General features: G+C 42.2%; 1 protein-coding gene across 2 annotated transcripts; it reads right to left on the bottom strand.

Annotated features, from left to right (window-relative positions):
* Nucleotides 1-1,670: 1,670 nt before the first annotated feature.
* Nucleotides 1,671-21,533, bottom strand: CDCA7L (cell division cycle associated 7 like). Of its 2 annotated transcripts, none has more exons than XM_082046780.1 (10): nt 21,449-21,533; nt 14,771-14,914; nt 10,858-10,989; nt 10,043-10,399; nt 8,455-8,529; nt 6,845-7,030; nt 5,236-5,370; nt 4,241-4,390; nt 3,000-3,136; nt 1,671-2,652 (listed from the first exon to the last, which is right to left on the bottom strand). In XM_082046780.1, the coding sequence occupies exons 1-10, from the start codon at nt 21,512-21,514 to the stop codon at nt 2,622-2,624; spliced, it is 1,413 nt and encodes a 470-aa protein (XP_081902906.1). In that variant the 5' UTR covers nt 21,515-21,533; the 3' UTR covers nt 1,671-2,621. The 2 variants fall into 2 exon arrangements, with proteins under 2 accessions (XP_081902906.1, XP_081902907.1); XM_082046781.1 differs by having other exon boundaries at nt 5,236-5,367.
* Nucleotides 21,534-24,718: the final 3,185 nt, after the last annotated feature.

Genomic DNA, 24,718 nt, shown 5'->3' with positions numbered 1-24,718 from the left:
TACTTACAGGTCATTGAGGAGACACACCAAGAAGCAAGGAAATACTTGAGAACCTCTGTATTAGCATGAGGTATAATGACACACCTAACTGGGTGATGTGTAACAGAAATAAGTTTTTCAACTGGCTTTCCATGCAGTCAATTATTGCAGTAGCTGTACTATGGTTGTAGGCTGTCCCTGAATGGAAATCATGTTTATCTGTTCTTGATACACAACCGCTCTTTTAACAACTTTCAGAGGCTAGATATTGTACCTTGCTCATTTGGAATTCTATTTTCCTGAGACTGAAACACCTAGTTTAGGAATGACAATTAAGGCCCGCAGTCAAAATGCGATTTCAGTTTTAACTTAGTTGACAGTCTTTCTAAGTTGCATCTAATTAGAGGAAAGGTGAATGACTCCAACAGGCAATTAGAGAAACATCATCATTACTTGTACTCTTCACCAGACCCAAATATAATAAAAGGAAAACAACTTTTTTGAAAGGGAGTTGTTACTACAGCAGATAAGCCCCAAGGGGAAAGTTGGGGTGAGGGACCAGAGCAATGATGAGCATGTCATCTGACTGTTGCTTTTTGAAAAGGTATCCTCAATTCTTCAGACGATTTCTCAAAAATATCTGTCACTCAAAGGGCAACACTGTTTACTCCTGCTCTGGATATGAGGAAGACATCAAGGAGCCTTGTAAGCTGCAGTTGCTGTGTTCCTGTGTTTGTGCTGGTATTTGCAAAAGCAAACTTTTCTGTTTATATATAAACACTCCTAAAATCCACAAGCATCTGCAACATTTTATATGCTGTTTATGTTAGAAGAACACAAAACAAACTTAACAAATCCGGCAGCTTTCAGAAAGTGCATGGCCCTTCAGCAGCACAGAACTCATCTGTCTTAACTACACTGAAGTACCTGTTTGACATCTCACTGTACAAACATACTCCAGCATAGTTCTCCACCTTTTGGAATACTCCACCATAAACTAGCGGAGAATTAGGAGAAAAATCTGAGCACTTGACTTTGACAGGCACACTCAGTCACAGGCATACTCAAAGTCCAAACTGTAAGTAGTTTCCAGTCCCTGTTTAAGCCCAAATTATTCTGCTCTTGCATTATGGAAGACCATGTGTTTATTACAGGTGCCAGGTGGGACATCCAGCTGGGGACCATAATTGAAGCCCCAGCTCAAGGAATTGACCCCAGCAATGCCAGTCATTTTTGTAAGGGCTATTCCAGTGGATGGTAGTGAAACTAAGAATGTTTACAAATGTTCAGTTCATAAAACCAAATGCAGAGGGCCAACTTATGTTTGGACTTTCAATCTGAAAAGCTCAGAGAAGCCACCTAACTGTGTTCTGGCAGCAGTAGCCTTACTCTTGGCAGTTTAGTACTAAGCTTTAATTAGTACGTGCTGCTTTCTCAATCTGCCTTGTACTTAAAGCAAAAGAAGATAAATATTTTTCACAGTCAGCTGGAGCAGCAGATTTGTCTCACAAAAACACATTCCTTAGTGTAACACTCGTGCTCTATGTTGTTATTTCCTCATCCGTCAGCGTTGTGTTCATGTGTTTCGCTACATAATGATTATTGATCTGCAAGCACTCCTTCATTACAGCAGCTATGGGAAAGTAAATGGGAAACATCAGCATCTGGGTGTAGTTTGACTCACAAAATGCTCCTCTTCATTATTCTTTATTCTCTCCATAAAATGAAACATGTATCTTACAGTAATTTTAACATAATCATACTGCAATACAAATGTTGCATTTAAACAAAGTTGTTTGAAAGCTTGATTGTACATATGAAAAAATATCTAAGTATGAACTGTATTTAAAAAAATAATTCTGAACTTAGTGATTTAAACTAGTTAATCAGTTATGATTGCTGTAAGGTAGTTGGTTCAGTAACCAGGTGCATCACAAAAACTGCTGGTGAGCAATTCTTTTTCTTTATTGGGATGATGTTTAAATTTTTTATTATTAATTTTTTTTTTTTTACAAAACACTCTTCCACTTTCATGTTTCAGTGACTAATTGCACTTTGGAATAAAAAAAAAAAAAAATCATCCTCCCACTGTTAGGTTGCATCAGCTTTGGCTGGAATATAAGGGCATTGAGATGAAAGAACCCTTCCCTTCTCTGCAGGGACAAGTTCCATAAACTACAGGAGAAGGAACAGGTTCAGAAAACAAGGGTTGGAAAACAGAATCTTTATGGCCAAGTTGGAACACAAGAGGTTTTTTGTTTCTTTTAGGATGGGGTGTGCTTTACAGGTAGTTGTTAAAACCCTTTCTGCAAAGTTGCACAATTATATAAATAAAAATATTGCTCAAATTGACCAAGTTCTCCATCATGTGGTCATGTAGCTCTATTAAAAATTAACCACTCAAGGTTCAAGAGTGCCATTTCACTTAACGTATAAGCCTGTGCCTGTAGACTTCTCTACCAAAACATTTTCCTGAGAGATCTTTTGCATAAGACCACATCAATCAAAAAGTTCTCAACACAGAAAAGCATATACTATGCTCTACAATTCTATCTTATATAAAATATAGTAATAACCTTTTGAAGTCAAAACTTGTCAACATAACAGGCTGCTGCTGCAGGTCCAGCTTGAGTTCAGTGTCCTCAATTGTCATCTGCCAGTTGTTTTTGTAAACTAGAAGACGTGAGAAAACAGTGTTAGTGCTTTTTAGAAAACTCAGGTTCCCCATAAACAGACCGCTTCCATTTCTGAAGATGACAACTTCTAAAGCAGCACTTCTATACCTTGATACAATCAATACGTATTTCAGATGGGGAAAAGCACCTCAATTTCTTAAGCAAATGAGTTGCTTACACAGACATGACTCGCTTCAATGAAACTGATTTCAGCCTAGGAGAAATCTCAAATACAAGAGACTTCTTTCACATAGATCCAGGATCTGCCCCAGGCCACAGAAGTCAATGATTATTTAAAGGGCTACAACAGTTTAAAAAGCAACGACCACAGGGCACATCCCTCACCTCTCCAGGTACTCCTTGACGTTGTTGTAGCCGTAGAACTTGGCCAAGTGGATGAGCATGCCTGTGGCACAGCGCCCGTCCTGCCGGCGGCAATGGCTGCAGTTGCACACCCCCCGGCAAGGAGGACAGATCCAGGCCTGCAAGGGGTCGAACATGGGAAGGGGGGTAAAGGCAAGCCATGAGTAAGGTTGTATTCACCTTCCTGTTGCTTAGACAGACAAGAGTATGGCTTCCTTACTGTGTGATTGCTCAGGGCAAGGTTTTGAAAGCCTGAATCAGCCAGCCAACCAACCTTGTTAACACTTTCCAAATTTTGCAGGATTAAAGAAATTATTAAGCACTGCACTTTTGCTTGAACACTTCTGATTCTGAAGACTGAGGCGCTCTGATCTGTTCAGTATGAATTTAAAAAAGACTAAAGCCATGTGTAATGCCTAATGATAACTCATCCTATGTGAAGCTGACTGTAACAAACTCCCTCGAAAATAAGGGGTACCCACGGTGACAAGTTTCACTGGCTTTGCCTGCTGGCATAGCCCTACTCCTGAGACGGAATTACTCAGCATGTACATGAAGCCAGGCATCTCCCAGCTGCTCAGCAACTGGACACGAAGGTGCAAGTGCAAACAGCCTGCATTACAGTATAGCAGCCATTACCACACTGGGCCATTAGTTCTTCATAGTCCTTTGGAAGAGCCCAAAAGCCCATCTCTAAAGCAGAGGTGGGGAAGACGAGGTCCCAGGACAAGCTGAGGATAGAGAGAATTGGCAGCAGCCTGTGCACTCTCCTGGCTCAGTGCCTCGGGGGACAACAGAGAAAAGGGACACAACTCTAAGACTTTTAGGTATTCTTCTTCTTTTTTCTGATATTTAAAAATCAGAATCTAAAAAAAGGAACCTGCTTTGTATGCCACCTTACTGAGAGCATTAAAAAGAGGGTACATTTTGGCATTTTTCTGAAAGGGGACAGAGTCCTTTTCTTAGAAGCTCTCCTGCTTTCCCTTCACTATCTGGGCAAGCAAGGGGAGCTCCAAAGCATGAAGCTGGATGGATTGTAACTGAGGTCCAGCACCTTCCACTTGAGTTCCACCACAGTCAAGTGTCAATCATAACAGTACTACAGAACTTCCCATGGCAAAAAGCTTTGAACACCACATTATCATGAGCATATATTCATCACAGCTTACTAACAAAACCATATCCATTACATGTTCTTTCCAAGACCAAGAACAGATACTTACCGGATCAAGCAGGGCTGATTTAACATCTTCCCCATATCGATTTCGAAGACACGGTCCACAAAACTGCCCCCTTACTCCTCCACAGCCCTCGTTGCGACAGATTGTCTTCGTATCTATTGTCTTTTGTCGACACTGGTGGCAAGTACTACCCTGAAATTGGAAAGAAGGAGAAATATGTATGTATGAAAGACACCTTAAATGCTTGTTGCTGGACTTTCCTAATGTATCTGCTGATAGCAAAGGGCAAACTTCAAACCAAAGTCAAAATCAGCAATGAAAATCCTAGTAACCATAAGTTCTGTTATTATGATAAATCATATAGTTATCTGGAGAGATGCTAGGGATTTCACAGAGATAGTGCCCAGTCTCAGTTGCACTGTCTCAAACTACATGAACCTCATGCTGCAGTTCTGATCTTCCCCTCTATCTAGGAAAAAGCTAAAACTTTTCAGAAAATGTCCTGTGACTCATCTCTGCAAACGCAATGAAGCGTGCAACACATAGTAAGTTGATCTAGATCTTTATGACAATTAATAATAGCCAAATCTGGTGAAGGAAAGGAGGAAGAGTTCCACCAAGAGCTTTGGAAACTACCCAACCTGTACAGAAATGTTGCTTCCACAGGGTACAAGGAGCACAATTATTTAATGGTACACCCAGCACCACCACAACATTTATATTAAGTGAGAATGAGAGATAAAAGGGATGCCAAGTCTTATCAGTAGTGAGTCATAGCTACAACAAATTCTACTTAACAACTCTATGGCAAGAAAGCACTTCTTTGTAGAAGCAAAAAGTTGGTGGGGCATATCAACCGGCATGGGCAAGCCCAGGGAAGCCTGGCAAAGCTTTCAAAGTTGTGCTTGTGTAATATAATAATGCAGCGCTGCACTCTCCAGAACCTCAGGAAAACACACCTTTCAGCAAACACCACATGAACTGTTAAGAGACTTTCAATTTCAAGTTAATAGATGGAAAAAAACACAGCCACTTACTAGAACTTTGTCATAGATTTTGTCTTTAACAGTGATTGCAATGTTGTCCAAGTCCTCCTCAGTAATATCCTCTACTGGACGGTAAGATGAATATTTTGATGATCTCCTTCTCTTGCGCACTCCACAATCCCCCTGCTAAACAAACTCATCTCAACACCTTTTGTCTGTTTTCCCACAGACTCTGCCACCGCACTTGGTGACAAATTCTTTCATTTATAATGCATACGCGGTCTAGAGGGGACAAACTACAGGCTTACAGACCATCAGAAGAACAAGAATAGAGTTTCCAAATGATCTCTGCCTCTTTCTCTCCCTCTCCTCCCTAATCTTTTCTCTACTTCCTTTATTATTTATTGTTTCTATGTTCTTCCTTCCCATCATTGTTACTTCTGTTTCCACAAATTCCTAACTTGGTTTTCTGCTCCCTCCTTTTCTTTGCATTCCCTGCACACCTCCATTGTAACTCGTCATACTCCATTTCTTCCCTCTCAGAATCAGGAACCATAACCATCTGTCTTCCCATGCTTTGCTTGTCCAATCTCTTAGCATGCTCTAATTGTTTTCCTCAATTACAAACTCTAATGTCCTGCAAAAAAAACCCTTTACTGAAGTTTTAGGTAAGTACTGCCACACACAGCTCTTTCTTATTATACTGTTTGTTATTTTGAAGACAGTCTTCCACTCACTATTAAGTGCTCTTTTTTTTTTCCTTCCAAATATCTTTCTCTTTGACCTGAAATCATGGATCATCACTCTGCCCCTCATGAGATTTCAAACTTCATGTACATGTCTTATCTTATCCTTAGCCTTTGCCCTACACCACTCTTAACATTTAATTTGTTCTTCACCCCAGATGAGCTCTATTGTCTTCAAAATAGCCATTTACCAGCCCAGATTCTCATTCAGTGCTACTCCTTTTTCAATAGCCAAGTTCCCTCTATAATGCTTCAACTATGCCCAGCATTCACTCCTACAAGCAGAACTGGGATCCAGCACATGCAAATGCAAACTTAAAAGAGTCTTCCTCATAAAAGGCTATACAGTAAATATAACCAAAGCAAATGACCACCATAAGCTAAAAGAGGGAAAAAAACAGATTTAAAAAAATGGGGAAGAATAAAACCTGCAACTTTTGAATGGCTAGCCAGTACATCAACACTTTGTTGGTGCAGATTCCCTTCATTCATTCTCAGTTCTGCTACCTAACTCCTATCTTCTCTCTGCTATTTCCAGAGAAGGGTTTTTACTGATTTTTCCTGAGCCAGAAGATAGAGAAGATCTGCTTGGTCACCTCCTCCAGCCCCACTGCTTTGCCATTTGCGGGCCTTCTACATTGTGGACTCTAATAATTTTCAGATAATAAATAAATAATAGACCATAAGTAAACTGATTTCTTATATGTTTAACAACACAGGTCACAGATAGAGCCCAGTTAGCAGGGAAAAGATGAGTCACGAAGGCCTGAAGACAACTTCTTCTGTAGCTAATCCCAGAAAAGGTTCTCATTAAGTTTCTGTAGGATGTGATTTCTGCTCTTAGTGTTGACCAGCAATTTAAATAAGTGTTTCCTAATCCCTGACTACCAGAGATATCAACGTCTGGCAAATACCAGAGTGAGTCTCTTCTTCAAGAGGTTTTGTTGTCTATAGCTACGGAAGTGTTCTGCAAATTTGACAGCCGAATCAGTAAATTTTTCCAAGGCAAATTTCTCTGGTGGACGAGCGTTTCTGGTTGGGTTCATGCGACGTGTTATCTGGCCTTCAGAAAATGTCCTCCTTGGGGTTTTCTTCTGTTTCTGGAAAGATAAAGTGATACAGTTATGTTTGTAGTGTTAAACACCAGAAATTATCTCAAAATATCTGTCCTATCATGAACTGATCTGTTCCTCTCCCACTCCTTATTTTTAAGCCAAACCTCACCAATTTCTAGCATTCTTAAGTGTTCTCCCTACATGCCATACCTTTTTGCTCTTTTTAAAACACCACACTTTCCGTGTCAAATTCTATTCAAATTAATGTCACAGAACTAGACCAACATTTTTTGTATGGCATATTAAGGCTAGTTCCCACTGTTCTTCAGCAGCAGAAGCTTCATATTTTCCCACATATTTAATACATCTTCAAGGAATAATCTGAATTGAAGTTTATTTTCTTTTGTATTTTTTAAATTGAAAGGACATTAATAAGTTTCTTCTCCTACTTCCAGGTTCCCAGATGTGGAAAATACTAGGAGGCACAAGATTTGCTTTTCATATTGTCACACCCGCCAATTTCTGCATGAAATAATGCAGACGTAATGCAACAGAAGTGCTGCATGGACACCCACCATAAAGGGATCTACTGAATCTGACAGGATAAACAAGGTGTAGGAAGCAAGTCTGCTTGCTGCCGTATTCTTTAGTTAATTCCTTCAAAAGTGAAAGGCACATCACAAGGAGACAGGCTGGAAGTCAAACACCAAGCAGAAGAGATAACTAGAATACTCCTGATGCCCTGTAGCAGGCTTACATACGTATTCAAAGGATGTTTAAGTTTCTATACCATTTAACTAGAGCTAGCAAGGTTACAGGCTTTCAAAGACTCTAGAATTTGGGTTCACCTTTACACCTTACAAGCAGCACACCAGCATTTCTATATGGGTTTCCCAAAGACATGGCCCTGGAATTTCTCCTCAAATTTCTTCATCTTATAATACATGTGGAAAAACATCACTCTACAGAGAACCCAGAGGGGTTGACAGTTTTCTGCATCTAGCCAAGAAAAGCCAGTTGAAATAACTACACTATTATCCCAGGTTCATGTTGAACTGGTTGAATTTCATCAACATAGCTCTAGTGGGAAGGGTGGATTTTAAAAGAAAAGCCTGCCAAGAGGGAATTAATTGGAAAATTAGCAGGATCTAAACACAAAGCAACTACTCTTCTTTATTCCCATATACACAGACATTTGTCTAGCACCTCAAAAGCATTTTTGGAGCAAAAATGATAAAGTAGCGTCTCACCTTGGTCTCCATATTTCTTAATGAATTATCTTACAAAATTCCATGCTCTCACATAACCCTTGGTTTATAAATACTGACCAATAGCAAATCCATACAAATAAAGTGACTAAAATCAAAGAAAACCAGAACAAAATTGGTGAAGGTGTTTCATTGGGAAACATATTAATCCTAAATCTAGCAAAAAACACCTGTCAGCTCTAGCTGGTAATGGAGACTTACCGAAGGAGTCGACGCAGGCGTTTTCACTGGGAACAGGTCAGGTATGGAATTTAGTTCTGCCAGCAACTGGGCAAGCTGAAATCAACAGTGATGCCACATTGAAAACTCACTGCAAACTTGCAAATAAGCAACACATACCATCCACTCTCTATAGGCACTCTGAATTATATCTAAAGATATGAAGTTTCAGTGCATGAAACCTTTCTGGAGGCACTTTATTTAAGTGAGGCTCATAAAAGGGGCTCATTTACCCCTGAATGCACAAAACTTTTGTAGGCAATACTAACTTCACAGGTCCCATTATTTCTTACTGGCAATTAGAGTTAGCTGGAATTACATCCAGTTTTGTCAAAGCAGCACGAGGAAGCCTATTACGACATGGTTATGATATCTATGACCAACAGTGAGAAATTCACAGTTCATATGACAGGAGGGAGAGAAGTAAGATGGGTGCCCTTGGCAGCAAGAGCCCTTGAAGCTCTAGTAGAGGACTGTAACATGTTTCCTGTGAAGTATTTTACTAAGTGACTGCTGATATATCTGTGCTTTTTGCCAGGGAACTCCATGTCCTCTTAAACACTAACACTGCAGCAGGGAAACCTGGCTTGACATTTTATAGTAGTCCTTAGTAGAAATGACTAGGAACATCCTTTTTCCTATCATAAGAGCTTGCGCTGATTCCACAGACACTGAAACCACAGCCAGCAACGCTAAATACCCACTGCTTCATGCAGATATACAAAGCAACATGGGTACACGCTCATTTGCAAAGTCATAAAACAATTAAACCCTGCTGGCAGTTCCCTACACCATGGTGTATGCAGTATCAGAAGCACCATGTAGGCCCACACATCCAAGAAGTATACTTGAGCCCCAAGACTGCTTGGAGGCCGCAACTTTTCCTGCAATATAGTAAAACCAAAGAAGCCACTGAGGACCCAGCATCAACTCAGGTTTGCACAGCAGTGTGACAATTACAGAGAGCTGGTGGCATTTTGGACAACAGAGGAAAAAGCATTAGGGAACAATCAGAGTCTCTTTTCCCTCACCTACATGTGCGTGTGCACACACACACACACACACATACACACACACACTTTCAGCAGATACACAGCAAAGCACAACTAAACATCACATGCCACACAACTGAAAAATTACATTTATCATCCTCCACAGTTTTTAGCTGTCTTTCCAATCAGTACCTGCAGCAGATCTCTCAGACACAAACAAAAACCCAGAAACTCTGTTGTGCAAATGACACCACGAACCACCTGACGGGACAAGCTGGTTTTCTGACATGTTCTGAATACAAGACTGAAACTGGGGCATCTCTAACTTTGTTCACATCCACATACAACTTTGCTTTTAAACTCGTGCAGGCTGGTCCTACATGAGGCTATTTTAGGGGTAACTGCCTGAGTGCTAATGATCCTCTAGGGTTTTCCAAGGTTGAAACCGTCAAACACAAACCACGAGATCCTCCCAAAGTCCCAGCACAGCACCAGCCAGGAATCTAAAATTCAAGTGTGATGAAGGTAAGTACTCAAATGTAAAGGTCGGAGAACAAAGCACTGCTCTTAATTCTTACCATGGCTTTATTTTCTTTAATATTCATGGCTCTCTTAAGCAGAGCACTGGAAGTTTCCTCCTGTGTTTCTTTAATGTCTTCTTCAGATTCTGAAGCAGAGCCCTCTAGTTTGTCCCATCGCTTGCGGCTTATTTCTTTTGAAAGAGGTGTGAGGGATTCATTGTTCTTTAGAGGTAAGTTAGAAAAAGCCTGTTCAGGCACTTTTTTCTCAGATGACTTTCTGGTAGGAAACTGAAAGGAAACACGAAGGCCAAACCTTCTCTTGGGAGAAACTTTCTTCTTCACCTCTTCCTCCTCTTGTTCCTCGCTACCCAATAAATTATTGTGTTCTTCATCACTCAAGTCTGACTCTGTTGCCTACAGGCAGGAAAAAAATCCCATGTTACATCATCAGCTGTGATTCACGAAAGGTAATTTTTAAACCACTAATTTTAGGCAGTAGTCTCACCACTTGAATGCACTGTCATAAATTCACCTAAATCAACACATTTTTAAAAGTTCACAGTACATAACTTCTCCCTGTGCAGAGACCAACACAAAATCTACATATATTAATATTGTCTGAGATACAGACAGGCTGTCTTCAGAGGAACAATCTTGCCCAGCACAGTCAGTCTACAAGTTCTCATTTCTAACATGGGATATTACATAAAATAAAGCTTTTTTTCCTCTTTCAATACAATACATACTTTTCTTCAGCATGAAGAATGAACATCACAGTGTATCAGAAACCTACTAGAACATGAGGTTTGCACAGAAAAGACAGCGAAAAATAAAGTCAACCTATACATTCATGCATGGGTGACTGCCTTTACCAGAACTCCTTTCTTGTTCACATCCACCTCGCTTGAAGTGAAGCCTTCAAACGCTTCCGTTTCAGAATCAGTGTCTTCAGTGAAAATCCTCCGCAGTTCTTCAGTGAGGTATCTGGACTGAAATTGAACACCCTGTAAAAATATCAAGCCAATAGCTGTGAGAAAGAGTCAGATACCGAGTCACACAGTCACAATAAAGAGGTTCTGAGGTTCAAGCAGGTACCAACTAGGTGGCAGGTACTGTTAACACACTTTGCAGGAAGAAAAAAAAAAAAGCAGAAGAGTTTCAGCATTAAGTTACTTAATTTAGCAGGATTTTTTTTTCCTCATTTTGAGCACAAGGCTTTAACTGAGCTGCTTGTAGGGGAAACTTTCTTCTTCACTTCTTCCTCCTCTTCTTCACTACTACCCAATAAAACTAAACTATCAGTTTTCTTATGTGTAAATTACCATGCTGTTGTGTGTGGTTTTTTCTGGATGTAAAAAAGCGGGCCTTGAATGGCTTTGTGTTGAAGAAAATACAAACTACAGCCACAGTAAGAAAGAGCACTCCTTTTTTTCACTTAGCAGTAGAAACAACACTCTCCTCTGGGCTTCCTGCAGCAGCACTCAATGCTCCTGGAGATGGAGTCTGCTCCTCCTCACACTGTTACAGCATCACTGAAGTGACAGATACCAACACAAAACCACAGAGCTTTGAACAGCCTGATTAACACCCCCCCACCTTCCAAATGCTTAACTCTCTCTGTTTTAGTGGTGCAGTTTATCATTCAAATGTGTTGTAGAATACACAGATCCCATATTTCTGTCTGCAGACTTGAAAGTCCAAAGACGAGCAACAAAGCTGGTGAAGGATCTAGAGAACAAGTCCTATGAGGAGAGGTTAGGGGGACTGGGCTGTTTATTCTAGAGAAAAGGAGGCTGAGGGGAGGCTTTATCGCCTTCTACAACTACCTGAAAGGAGGTTGTAGCGTGGAGGGTGTTGGTCTCTTCTCCTGAGTAACAAGTGATAGGATGAAACTGCCTCAAGTTGCACCAGGGGAGGTTTAGATTGGATATTAGGAAAAATTTCTTCACGGAAAGGGTTGTCAGGCATTGGAACAGGCAGGAAGTGGGGGAGTCACCATCCCTGGAGGTGTTTTAAAGACAGGTAGATGTGGCAGTTAGAGACATGGTTTAGTGGTGGACGTGGCAGTGTTAGGTTAACAGTTGGATCTGATGGCCTTAGAAGTTTTTTCCAGCCTAAATGATTCTATGATTCTAAGTAAAAAAGTCAGGCCATGAAAAACACACTAAGATCTCATTAAAACTCTCTTCATGATATGCACATTACATACCAATTAAACACAATGCATTTACTAAATCAGAAATATATTTCCTTACTTCCTGTCAGACTTAGTAGAAGACCATCTGTGAACTTGTCCTTGTTAGTCTCCTGAAAGGCTTGTTCATGGTAAGAATATAACCCATGTCCACATCGCACCTGCCTCTTGAAAGTCAGCAACATTCACTTAAGTTTGTTTCCCCAGTTTTCCTCTGCTATTTCTTCCTCCCACGCAAGATACAAAAATGACCTTTCATACGATGCACTCGCTAAATATCTTTATTCTTCCTTTCAATTCCCTCCTTTCCCTGACTTTAATTACACACTTCTTTATGTTAAGATAATATCTGGTGAAAAACAGATACAATAGATGAGTGGAAAAACTTACAGGGGAAAGGGAGCGGGGAGCTACTGCATATGCTGTTTCTTTACACTTAAACATCTCCAACAAATTATTACGGGTAATTGGAATGAGTTTTCTCTGAACAAAATTACATTATTCTTTTGTTGATAGCTGTGGTGCAGCTGCTTGAGAAAGGAACAAACACAATAGGGAAGTTACTTTGAAGTTAAATTGCATGTCTTGGAGGGAAACTGAAGTTTTTATGCATTCTGTGTTTTCATGAAATTCCACAACGAAGGCTGGGGTGGGGGCGAATAAGCTGTTAGCTGAATTGACTAAAAATAGCACACCTAGAGCTATGCTGTTACACCTATGAAGAAAGGTCTACACAAGGTAAAAGATGCATGAGGGATACCTACAGGAGAAGCGGCTGAAAGTCAGCAGAAGGGCAGAGATTTGGAGAATAGGATTGCAGAAAGCCATGAGGAAAAGCAGACATGCAGAGATCGCTACTTGTTAATGTATTTGCGCAACAACATCCAAGGGAACACCTGATGCACTGACATTCCATTCACCACCCCGGCAGGGCAGCTGACTTGCCTCCTTTCCCAGCAGCTACAATTTTTTCTGAACTTCACATCATTTTGCTCTTCCCACCAAAACTTTTTCGTTTCCTGCACAACGAGGACCTATGGTCTTTCTCAGTGATAGTGGTGTTTGGCACCATAAATGGATGGAACTCAGGATAAGAAAAAAATAAAGTTTTTATTGTGCCATTTAGTCATAAAGGAGTTAATCTCAATACTGATGGAGATTTTAAATAATTCTCAGCCCAAGAGAAACACAGAAATGGTGAGGAAGGCTGCAGTGCCAGCTGTAAATTTGGAACTAGTCTCACTGGGATTCCCAGTAATGCATGTTCAACTAACAGTACCAAGCTCAGCCACAGCATTTTTCATCAGGGGATTTAAAAATGTTTGGCAGCAAAGGTCATTATCATCACCTCCATCTCACGGGTTGGAAAACCAAAGCAGAGAGAAGCAAAGCAAGGTGCTTGCAGTCCCCAAGCAGGCAGCAGAAGCTCAGGCTCCATCCCGCACAAGGGTCCCCCTCCACCACCACCATCACCACCACTCTCCTTCTCGATCCTTCTTCATGCTCCACACAAAGTCACAAATACAAGAGCAAGCTACCTCCTCGTTTTCTGAAGTTATCAGGACCACTGTCTAGCAATAAGATTATGAAGCAATTCAGAGACCAGAATATTTCACTATGTTTTAGTCACCATCTTTCTCCATAGCACAGATCATGACTCTACCCCAAATGGCTTCTGCGCTCCCCTGAGGCCATTCGCCTACAAAGGCTCAGAAATAGCACATACTCATATAAGACTCATCCTGTCTGTTTCCTTTGCTAACTCTAGTCATCTTCCTTTTCCTCAGCACCTCTTAACCGGGTACTGACCTGACAAACTAGGAAAAGGCATTTTCAATTTTGTTATTAATGGAACAGAGGGAGCTTTTTGACAGAATATCTGACAAAGGTATCTTTTAGCACATTAGCCCATATCTGCCAATTATATAATTATAAGCTTCTAAAAGACTAAAAACTAAAATTTCTGGCAGCCAAGATGGCACACCAGTTCTCTTCCTTTCTTGTGAATTCAGCTGGTACTGCCAGCTACCAAATCAGAGATTGAAAAATATCAAATTGCTATGCTGATCCAAGCTACTTCACCATTAAGAGAGCAGAGAACCAGCAAGTTGCACAATTGCAGCAGGAGCTGATGGTTTCTGTGGGTCACCACCACCAAACCACGATTTTAGTGCAGATACGGCACTGACAGAAATTAATACAGAAACAACACTGAGATGCATTTCTGGAAGAAATACATTGAAGTCTGCATACTCACAAATGCCCATCTATTATCATGTATTTCCACTGTCTTATGTATCCCGAGCACACCAGCCCAGGATGGTAATTCTTTCTTTTCTGTTTGCTACACTTACCTACTTCACTTAAGCTCACCTTCTAATGAAACACATTTCCCTTTTTATATTATAAAATAGTTTTAAAAGCAATCATTAAATCCTAAGAAGGATAGCAAGTTTGTTTACATTTCTTTTTAATATGGGGACTGCAGATTATGGGGTTTGCTGTGAGATACGGCTTATGAAGCCTTGACACAGGCTCAGAGTAATACTGCACCTAAAGAGTGTAACTGGGCCACAGCAATACATTCCTACCTTTTGTTCTGACTCCAGGTGATCAAAACAAGCATAGCTGTCTTCTGACAACAACCTCTGTTTGGAAGCATCATCTTGGAACCCAATAAAATCTTTGTCACGGGGAGCATTAAGAATGTCAGCCACATCCTGGGGTATCTGTTTCTGATTCAAAGGGAGACAGAAGATACAAGTCAGACACGCCAACTTAATATGAAAATTCAACTTGGCAACAGTACAACTTATTTTTATACTCCTATGCAAGTACAAATCTGTATTACAAAATATGCTACACGTAAACTGTACCTCATTTAGCTAAACTCCAGGAAAATATTGTACAGCCTGTTTTAATCCCTAAATACAGACTCCAGACTTGTGGCTAGGGAGGGGATGCAACATGCAGGGTTTAACTCCACAGAGCAGTATTTCTCAGACATAAAAATATGTGTGTGTGCCTCATCTTTGCAAGCACGTGCTAAGGGCACCCTTTATCTGCAGTGAAACCCACCACAGCTCCTCCTCTTACAGAGCAACAATGGCTCAGGGGTGAGGAACACACCGTCGGATATAATGCAATGTTAATCAAGTACAAAGAAACCTTACCATTAGATCTGATAACGGTACCATTACATATTTTAGCAGACACCTTGCTAACTTCAAAAATAAACCCAAAACAACTCATTCTCCTTGGTCAGTACTGCCACAGGGCTTTTTCCACTATACTTGGTAAGAAAGTTGAAAACTCATTTTAACCAAGAACATTTCTCATTTGCTAGAAGCCTGCAGAAGGAAGCACTGCCAAGGACAGGCAGCCACACCTTCTGAGGTGATGAAGGTCACAACTTTAGAGTTCTACAAGTCCGGTCCCAGCACAGAAGGAGATTCGTATCACAACATCCAGCCATTCCCCTGGCCACGTACTTCACCAAGCACTTTGGCTATGCTTGCCCACGTAACAGGCCAGCAAGGAAGACTTCAGACAGCTCCCACCAGGGCCACTTTAGGATTTGGTGTGTGGAATGATGGGATGAAGAGATCTAGCTTTAAAAACTGAGGCAGAAGGCATTTTGCCAAGTTTCAGAACACAATTTTACACATCTCAATATCATCTGCAAAACCATTCTGACATTCACAGAAATGCTTGGGGAGACAAGTGTCCATATCACTCACTAGCACTCAGGTATTTATCTTCTACATCCCCAGGACCACATGCACACATCATGCTCATTACTCTTACGTGAAGTAAACCTCTCTGCTGTTTGCTGTGTGCTGAAGCCACAAGTGGATTTCTCACTTCTCTCACTAGCTCTCAAAAATACAGGATCAACAGTTGCCTGGTGAGGGACCAGCTCCCCATCCAAAGGAGGTCTCTTGAACATTCAAGAGAACATCCCCAAGATGAACTCCAGAACAGAGAGCAGCTTGCCTTGTCCACTGTCATAGACAACCAAGATTACTCATACAGGGCCCTATATCATTATTTTTTATTATTATTTTGTCTTTTGTTGTTGTTGTTGTTTGGTTTTGTACCAAGGCAAATGGCCCAAAGGAGACTCTTTCTCCAAAAATAATGTTGCTGACAAAATTCCACTTCCATTAAAAGAGCAAGCAGCACCTTGACCAAAGCTTCACTCTCTGAAATAAGCTACAGTAATAGGCATGCATGGGCTTACTTTTGCTCTTGCTCCACTTTTATAAAGCTGATGCAAACTGATGGAAAACTGATTTACTGTTGCTCAAGCAAAAGCAGAGATGACCTCTGAACAACTGACCCTTGGGGGCATATAACGGCCCAGCCCAGAGCCCTGCTGCTGCAGGAGTCCTGCTGTCCACATTTGAACCCCTTCAGATATTCCCTCCCCACCACCTCTTACAACAAACAGCCAGAATCCACCTCCGTTGCTGTGACAGAATTCACTCAGTACAGAACAGCCTTAAAAATGAAGCATTGTGCATTTTAGAAGAAAAACATACAAGGAGCTGTAAGCTTCGTTGCTATGAATAAATTGCTTCCAGGAGCCACTGCATTAGTTTGTGTGCTATTGTACAGCTGAGTTAGCCACTGCTGTGCCTAACTAATTTCTTCTTCTTCGTCTATTACTTCTGCATTTGCACCAGAGGAGCCGTTACAGGGCTGTAATTATTGATTCTGAACAAAAAAAATTCTTTCCCAGTAGAAGACCTTTTTCGAAGGTACTGATTTAAGTAACTTACTGCAGAATTTCAAAGATATTTAATTTGTGACTTGCTCGCCGTAGCCTGACTGCGAAGAATCCCATTCAGTCATCGATGAGCCCCCATTTCACTGAAGGGACTTAGGTTAATAACAGACGAGACCTGACACATACAAGGTGTGCATCCTCCAGGAGTTTAAAATGAGCACCCCCATGGCCAAGCCTGCTGATTGCCAGTATTTCTACACCTGAAATCACAGCAGACAGACACCGAAGACGATCCTGCACCAAACGCCTCTGCTGTGATGGGTCAGTTCGCTGCTATTTCTTGTGCAGTCCTGGAAGTCACCGACATTTCCATTTTTAACTTTCAATTAAAATACATTTGGAAACTGATTTATAATCAGCATCAGAGCCTAGCATTTTAACTCTGTCAACAAAGTAGCATATACAAAGAACGAAAATATACATCTGCCTAAATACAAATGTCAAAATATTAATCTATTCTAAACATTTTACTTCAAGAGAGGATCTTTTTCCCGCTAGACCCCTAAAAAAGGCAGGAAGGCAAAGAGGTGATGAACATTTCAAGCTTGCTCAGGGAAAATGTTTCAACATGAACAGACCACAGGTTCAGACACAATGGTCTGCTGAAGTGCTGCAGAGACTTTTAAAGATACTTTCTACAACAAGCGTAGTACTGAAAATCTTGTAAAAGCCAGAAATAATTCACAGCTGCTGAAAAAAAACAAGTCTTATTTCTAGTAGGAAATTTTATAGCTATTGAGCTCAGTTATTTTTGCACATAAAATACACTTACTTGTTTAAAACACCCACAAAGTACTTTTCAAAATCAGCCAAAAACATTCCCTGCTACAAACAGCACACAATCCCACAATTACCAGAATAACCAACCCTCACCATGTTTTTTCAACAAAATATCGAAGCTCAAGACACCCCCATCTCTCAGTTTTCCCTACTCTGGCTTCCACAACATACCACCAGTACCCCCAGGAGCACACTCGGGTCTGTTGGGTTGCGGGGAGGAGAGCTACGGTTCCCACAGAACCAGGAGCAGCAGCCTAGATGTGTTCCTGGGGGCTGACAGACTTGTCACCAAGGGCCAAGGGTGACAGACCTGTTTTGGTGATGCTCCTGTACTCACCATGCAAGTGATAGGAAAAGTAAGGCACCTGAGGCCCCCACCAGTCAAAACATTTTTCCAAGTGCCATCCTCACGAACTCCATCTGCCATGTTAGGCAAGGAGAAAAAGAAAAGCCTGGGGTGAGATGTTTTACTTTCCACATCAACGGGAAGAATTCTCGTGTCTCGAGCGAAAAAGCAACTTTCCTGACAGCAAAGCCAAAAGCGATGCAACTTGCCGTTCTGCAAGACAGTGCTGTGGCAGGCTGCGAGGAGGGAAGGCTTGTATGTATGCACAGCCGCAGCTCCGCTGGGAAGAAGAGCTACTTCCATGCCACTGTCAACCATATTTAATTCTTTTAAGCACTGTTTGAACATATTGCTTTCATTGCCAGTTGTCACACTAGCACATTCTTCTTTGACCATGATGTATCAGGAGACCATACCATGTGAGAAAGGCAGCTAGATGTAATTGTCTATTTTTGCTCCTACCATGAAAAAAAACAGTTGGGCTGTGTTCCCCTCGTTCAAGTTTGCACAATGTATGGGCATTCCTATTTGAAGCAGAGGACAGATAATTTTGGTAACACTAAAACTCAGACAAAGTGAAATAATCCCAGTTTAATCTCAAACACATACTCTCACAAACCCAACTTGCAGGAAGTCATACCTTCAACATACACTGGAAAACCTCTTGACTTGTCCTGGGCTCAGTACAGAGGCAAGTCCAAGCCCCACACAGGGTTAAAGGCACTGGATTTGGCCCATAGCCCTGAAATAACCACCAAACAGGGAAGCACTCCAAGGCTGACAATTATGGGCAGCACTACAAGAATAGAGGGCACCAAGCCAGAATGGCGATAGGTGCCAAACCAAAACCCCAAAACTATTTAGAAGTCAAGATCCTGGTCTTTCCACTGGAATCATAAAGGCGAACAGTGTTGTGTGAAAGCTTAATTTTAAACATCATACAAACATGTGAAAGATGTGGAAGGCAAAGAGAGGCAAAGTCACGTATGACGGTGCAGAAGAATCACACAACCAGATGCATGGTCAACAGCATCCAAACAGCCTGAGACTCAAGGACAACAATGACATCTAGGAAGGCAAGGAAGATCCCAGATGATCTCAACAATTTCTCAACAGCACCAGAGCCAAAAACACGAAACCTGGAACGTGAGGTATATTCCTGGCACAAGTGGCACCAGGGTGAAACGCAAATAAGTGTTCAGAGAAAAGAAGGAAAAAGTGTTAAAATCAGCAGTCATCACACAGTTTTACTGTCTTCACAGGGATACTTTGATTCCAACCAAGGTGAAGATGGGTTATGCCTGAGCCTGTAAATCCATCACAACAACAGCTCCTGGGACCTTCAGGGTGAAGCACACCATTAAATTTTAGTAAATTCAGCTATTTTCAGAACAGTAGTGTATGATTGCTACATTGCTTTATTTAAACTAATAATTAACTAGGCTAAAACCCATCAAGCTATGTTACCCTAAAATAAAGAATGCTCGACTATCATAATCACATGGCGAGTCATTTAAAATGTTACCTTCTGTAGGCAACATTTACCTGGAAACTATCCCGTTTTCAAAAACACTGATAATAACGTGAATACCAGCATGCCAGCTTAGGAACTCAAAGCCCTGCGTCAACTGCTGCTCTCTCTTCTTTTGTTATACCTAATCTCTCGCTGATCAAAACAGTAGGAACACCTATTTCTGAATTAATTCTGCACAATTCAAGAGCATCTCTTTCATTTGTGTTGGTGTCCAATTGTTTACCAAGCCCCAGCATTCCAAGGCAAACACTTTTGTACCATGTCACAGGCATGTAACACATCCCCTCTTCATGCCTGAACTGCCAGCATCCAGGCTTTTTGGGTGTGAAAGCTTTGTCAGCCAGCACCCCTTTAACAAGCTTCGTGTACTGAGGCCGCTCTGTGAGGACCTGTTAAATTAGACCCTGAGATGGCAAATGGAACTGCAGGTCTCGCGATCCAGAACAATTTTGTACCGCTGACTTCCTTGGTGATTGCGTCCAATGGGGACACGTACTCACTAACAAGCTAATTTACCAGTCAGCAGATGACCCGTGACTTCAGAGACAAGGAAACCTCCACCAGTATGTCCTTCTGGTTCGGCCAGGACTGAACCCACTGCTCACCAGCGTGTCGCCAGGACAAGCAAGAGCCAGCAGAAGGCCTTGCTCAGCCAAAACCAAGCTCCCACGAGAAACAGGAAAGCATTGGGAACAGATTGTGTCCTTCTCCCCATTGTTGAGCTGTAAGAGAAACATGATGTATATACACCCTTTTAGCTGTGCAGCAGACAGGTGACTTGCAGACAGTAAGAGCCTCTTGCTACAGCACCAGAGGTAGGAAGTTTGTGCCATTCACGTTCATTGTACTGTGTCAATAAGGTTCCTCCCAAACTGCTTTACACAGTGCCCTTATCTCCACTCTGCCATCAGAGAGCCTGACAGAGGTGGAAGGTTTACAAAGTCCCTGAGAGGACAGATGTCCTAACAAACACTTCAGTGTTTCTACAACACTCCTTTTCCACAGAAAGACATGTAAAGCCTTAATCTTCCATCAGCAAGAGCTGACCAAGATGCTGACCTTCTCTTCCCTCCCTCCATCCCCTTCACCACCCAGGAGACTCACCATACCACCACTCAAGATTTGAACCACACAAGCAGCATTACACATCCAACCACACTGGGCTTGGACCAGACTGCATCCGGATGCACCAATCAAAGCATGTCTGTGTTCTTCCCTAAGCCTCCAGCCTTATAAATACTCACATGTATTCAGGCGACTCAAATATGTGTTTGTGGCATCGCCAGCATTTCAACAAAAGAGGGCAGAATTAAAAAAAAAAAAAAAAAGTATTTCAAAAGTGACATCCCCAGGCTTACAGAAACTAATTAATTAACAAAGCTCTTCCCCCATGAGCTACCCGCCAGCCTTTTTAGGGACGTTGCAGGACTCAGCACCGCTGGAGCGTCCCCCACACCGACGGTGGCCGCCTCAAAGGCGGATTCCATCCATCCATCCATCCACCCACCCCCCTTTACCAGCGCTCCGCAACCCCGGAGTCCCCGTGCCACGTGGAGGGCGCCCGGCGGGACCGCGGCCCCCGCGCTCACCGGGACCGTGTGTCCCAGCCGCGGGGGGCGGCGCGGGGGGCGGAAAAGCCGCCCGCCGGTCCCGGTGCCGCCGACAGCGGCGGGTGGCTCTTCCGCCCCCCCCGGGCCCACCCCACAGTCCCGCGGGGTGCGGACAAAGACCGCCGCCGCCCCGGGAAGGCGGAAAGCGGCCGGGATGGTGCTACTTCCCCATGGCCCGGCCGTGCCCAACCCGGCGGGCCGCCTCACCTTGCCGCGGCTCGTCGCCGGGCCCTTTGCCGCCCGCCGCCGCCGCCGCCGGCCGCGCCGCACCATGGCTGCCGCGGGAGGAGGAGGAGGGAGGAGCGGGGGGCGGTGGCGGGGTGGAGCCGGCCGGCGGCGGCGGGAAAGGCGGGCTGGGGACGGGGCACCTCGTGTGGCTTGGCTGGGGAGGGGTAAAAGGCGTCCGGTACCGCTGCCGGGCTAATGGTGCTCGGGCGGATGGAGCGGGTGCTCCCCGCTGGCACCCGGCATGTTCCCTTCTTCGCACGGCAGCGGCTGTTACTCTGAGAGGAGCGGTCTTGTCTGGGGGAATACACTTTTAACCTCCAAATAACTTAAAATGTTCACTTCTGCAGTACAGGTATGAAGTGTAAGACATTTGGAAAGCTCTAAAATAAAGAGGAATGGAGATGATGTATCTGTAAATACTTTGTGTGAGTGTTGTCCCACAGCGGGGTCTGGTACCCTGTGTGCAATAAGCCAATCTTACATGCAGAGCCAATATGTTTATTTCATGTAGCACACCACATTTTCCAAGACTTCAGTTATTTATACATTGGCTTGCATTAAACCCTTCCTTTCTAACACATAAACATTCCTACCTATGTCTTAATTGGCTAAGAGTCTTCTCACCTTCATTTAAAGATAGTGTCTTAAAAATTCATTGTATGTGTTCGGTAGGCAGGGATCTTCTTTGGGTGTGAGTGACTTCTCGAGTAGAGGTATGGTTTTCATATTATAATTAGCTACTTCACTTTAGGGACATCAATCAATGGAACTTTGCTGACTTACCAAGTTAGTTTACATAAGGATGCTGACAGTCAAGGATATATGTCCATTGCTTTAGATCCTTTTACTCATTATCTTCAATATATTCCTTATTAGAGTACATAATGTCACCATAATTTGTAACAATTAGTCATCACGCATGTTCCCCAGCTTCCCGAGTCCACTGCCCTTAACTCTGCAAATGAAATCTGAAGGTGAAAGTGATGGGAAGCAGAGCTGGTTTCTTTCAACAGCAAGTCAAGAATTCAAATTTCAAAATGTCACAAATGATGGAAAGTAAATCAAATTAGAGAAAGCAAATTGGAAAATTTGGAACATATCAATTTTAAAGCACCTTTTCCAACAAGCAATTTCCCTTTTTATTATATTCTTCCACTCTTCAGCTAGGAGGAAGAGAAATGAACTCACAGACGTGGAAACTACTTGCCTACTTTTCTCTGAATAACCTCTGTTCCTCAATTAAGGGGTTAATTTTTATTAAAAACTTACAACATTTTATGTGTCTCTTTATTAATCAAAGCAAGTGGTACTAATTAGGCACTTTCTCTCATGACTACTCAGTAGTTCAGTGAGAAAAGCAGCCCTTTGAGCAGAGCCGTCCTCCCAAAGATGACAGATCAGGTGAGGTGGAGGCCCATGTGCTGCTTTTCCTGGTCTCACTGACACTGGGAATCTTCACTTGTCCAATGCAATGTGGAACAGATGCAGCAGAAACCTGTTGAGTCGGTATTTTCCTGCTGCAGCTTTGGTAACCAAATGATGTGCTTAGGGCATATTTTATAAAGTTCCCTTCTCCCATTCTTGCATCTGAACATTTCTCCCTTGGTGGGCCTGAGGAGCACCCTCCATCTTGGCAGTACTGCAGGCAGACACCTCCTCTGATGGGGCTGTTGCCAACCACTCATCACCCATCCCAACTGGGTGGCCTCTGCAGGTGGCTCGCAGGTAATGAACCCTCTTGGAATTGGCAGTGAAGTACTTCCAGTGTTTGCAGTGCTAGAAAATGTGTGTCTTTACCATTCTCTCTTTGGGATTTGAGAAAACAGAACACTCAATAGCTATGTCTGAACTGGGGGATGCCGGGATGATGTGTGGGGGCATGTCCCGCACCCAGGTTTCTGTTTAGCAGCATGTGGGTGGGCTTCCACAAGTCCTCTAGTCTGGATAGTTGGGCGAGGACAGCAAGAAATTCACGTGTCCATGTAATCTGGCTGAAATAAGCCCATAATCACCATCTTTTTAGTTTTTCCATTGATGAAAGCAAATCTGATCAACCAACTGTGTTCGTCTGTAAATTGCCTTCAAACCCAATTGTGAATTGCCATGCTAAAAGGAATTTCAGATTTTTTTGACTATTTTAATACTTTCTGGACGCTATTGAACTAAATATTATATGTAGGTTTTAATTTAGGGGAGACCTCCAAAATGCATTGTGCAGTCTGCTACTACAATGAGTTCCCAGGCCTGACTGGGTATTTTAAATACTGTACTGTAAATATTGACTTCAAGTAAAATCAGAGAAGAGTAATGTTTTTGTAGGAAAGTGAAGAACGGGTGAGACGGCCATCCTAAAATGTGGAAGAAGAGCCTCTCCATGTGCCATGATATCTGATCCTCAGTGTAACACATGGCAGACTACCCTTTTAAGTAGTTCCAAGCCTTCATATTCCAGCCATATGGAGAGTATTTGTTAGAAGTGAATGTTAGGAGAGTAGTTACATGCAAACAAAGAACCATTTCACCAAAGCAGGCCATTTAAATACTGGTTTGCATTGCAATATCTTCTATAGAGGCACCTGGGGTTGTCACTCAGGATGCAGAAATAAGAAGCTTTGAGGGTGAGGTGGGGAGGACGGAATTCAGTAGCAGACAAATGCAGGAATTATGTATAATATCAGAAAAATTGAAATGTGTGCTTCCTAAAATAAGAAAGAATAAAGAGCTCTTGTGCAGTACATTCCTGAAAGACACGTATTTTACATATTCCACTGCTGGCCCTGGGTTTGTTTCTTTCCCTTGTCTCTAGCAGTCTACGTTGTGAAACACTTTGTTTGTTATAAGCTGTCAAGATGCTATATTGGTTTGTGAACAACAGATTTGAAATGACTATGTTGACTGTCCTGTGCTAAATTAGAGTGAATAAAATTGCATTCAGTTACAATAGAGATGTGCAGCTATTATGCTGTTACAAATACATTATGAATGGCCTGATAATATCTTGTGCTATTTTATGCAATTTGTTGCTTTGTTTCTCTTTTTTCTGTTAACTTTCCACTTCATTTTGTACTTTCACGATCATTCTCCTTCTCAGCATTTTCAAGGCCTTCATGTCAGCTATTGTTTTTTATGTTGCTCTATTAGAAGTGTGGGATTTTTAAATGTTGTTAGTTTAATTTGTCCACAGCTGTACCTCAAATACTTCTCAGTGTGGATTTTCCATTGCTGAATTCCTGCCCATTTGCTTTACCT

The sequence above is a fragment of the Streptopelia decaocto genome (assembly GCF_964273445.1).
Source record: "Streptopelia decaocto genome assembly, chromosome: 2".
NCBI lineage: Eukaryota > Metazoa > Chordata > Aves > Columbiformes > Columbidae > Streptopelia > Streptopelia decaocto.
The sequence above is the reverse complement of the archived record's forward strand: the minus strand, read 5'-3'. Positions and strand labels throughout refer to the sequence as shown.

Bases quoted from the DNA above. Each gene is read 5' to 3' on its own strand.
- CDCA7L (XM_082046780.1), bottom strand. From the start codon at position 21,514: ATGGTGCGGCGCGGCCGGCGGCGGCGGCGGCGGGCGGCAAAGGGCCCG. The intron at 10,400-10,857 runs GTAAAGGCAGTC...TCCTGCCTGTAG, and splicing joins TGAACAAGAAAGGAGTTCTG to GCAACAGAGTCAGACTTGAG. The intron at 8,530-10,042 runs GTAAGAATTAAG...TGTTGATTTCAG, and splicing joins TTAAAGAAAATAAAGCCATG to CTTGCCCAGTTGCTGGCAGA.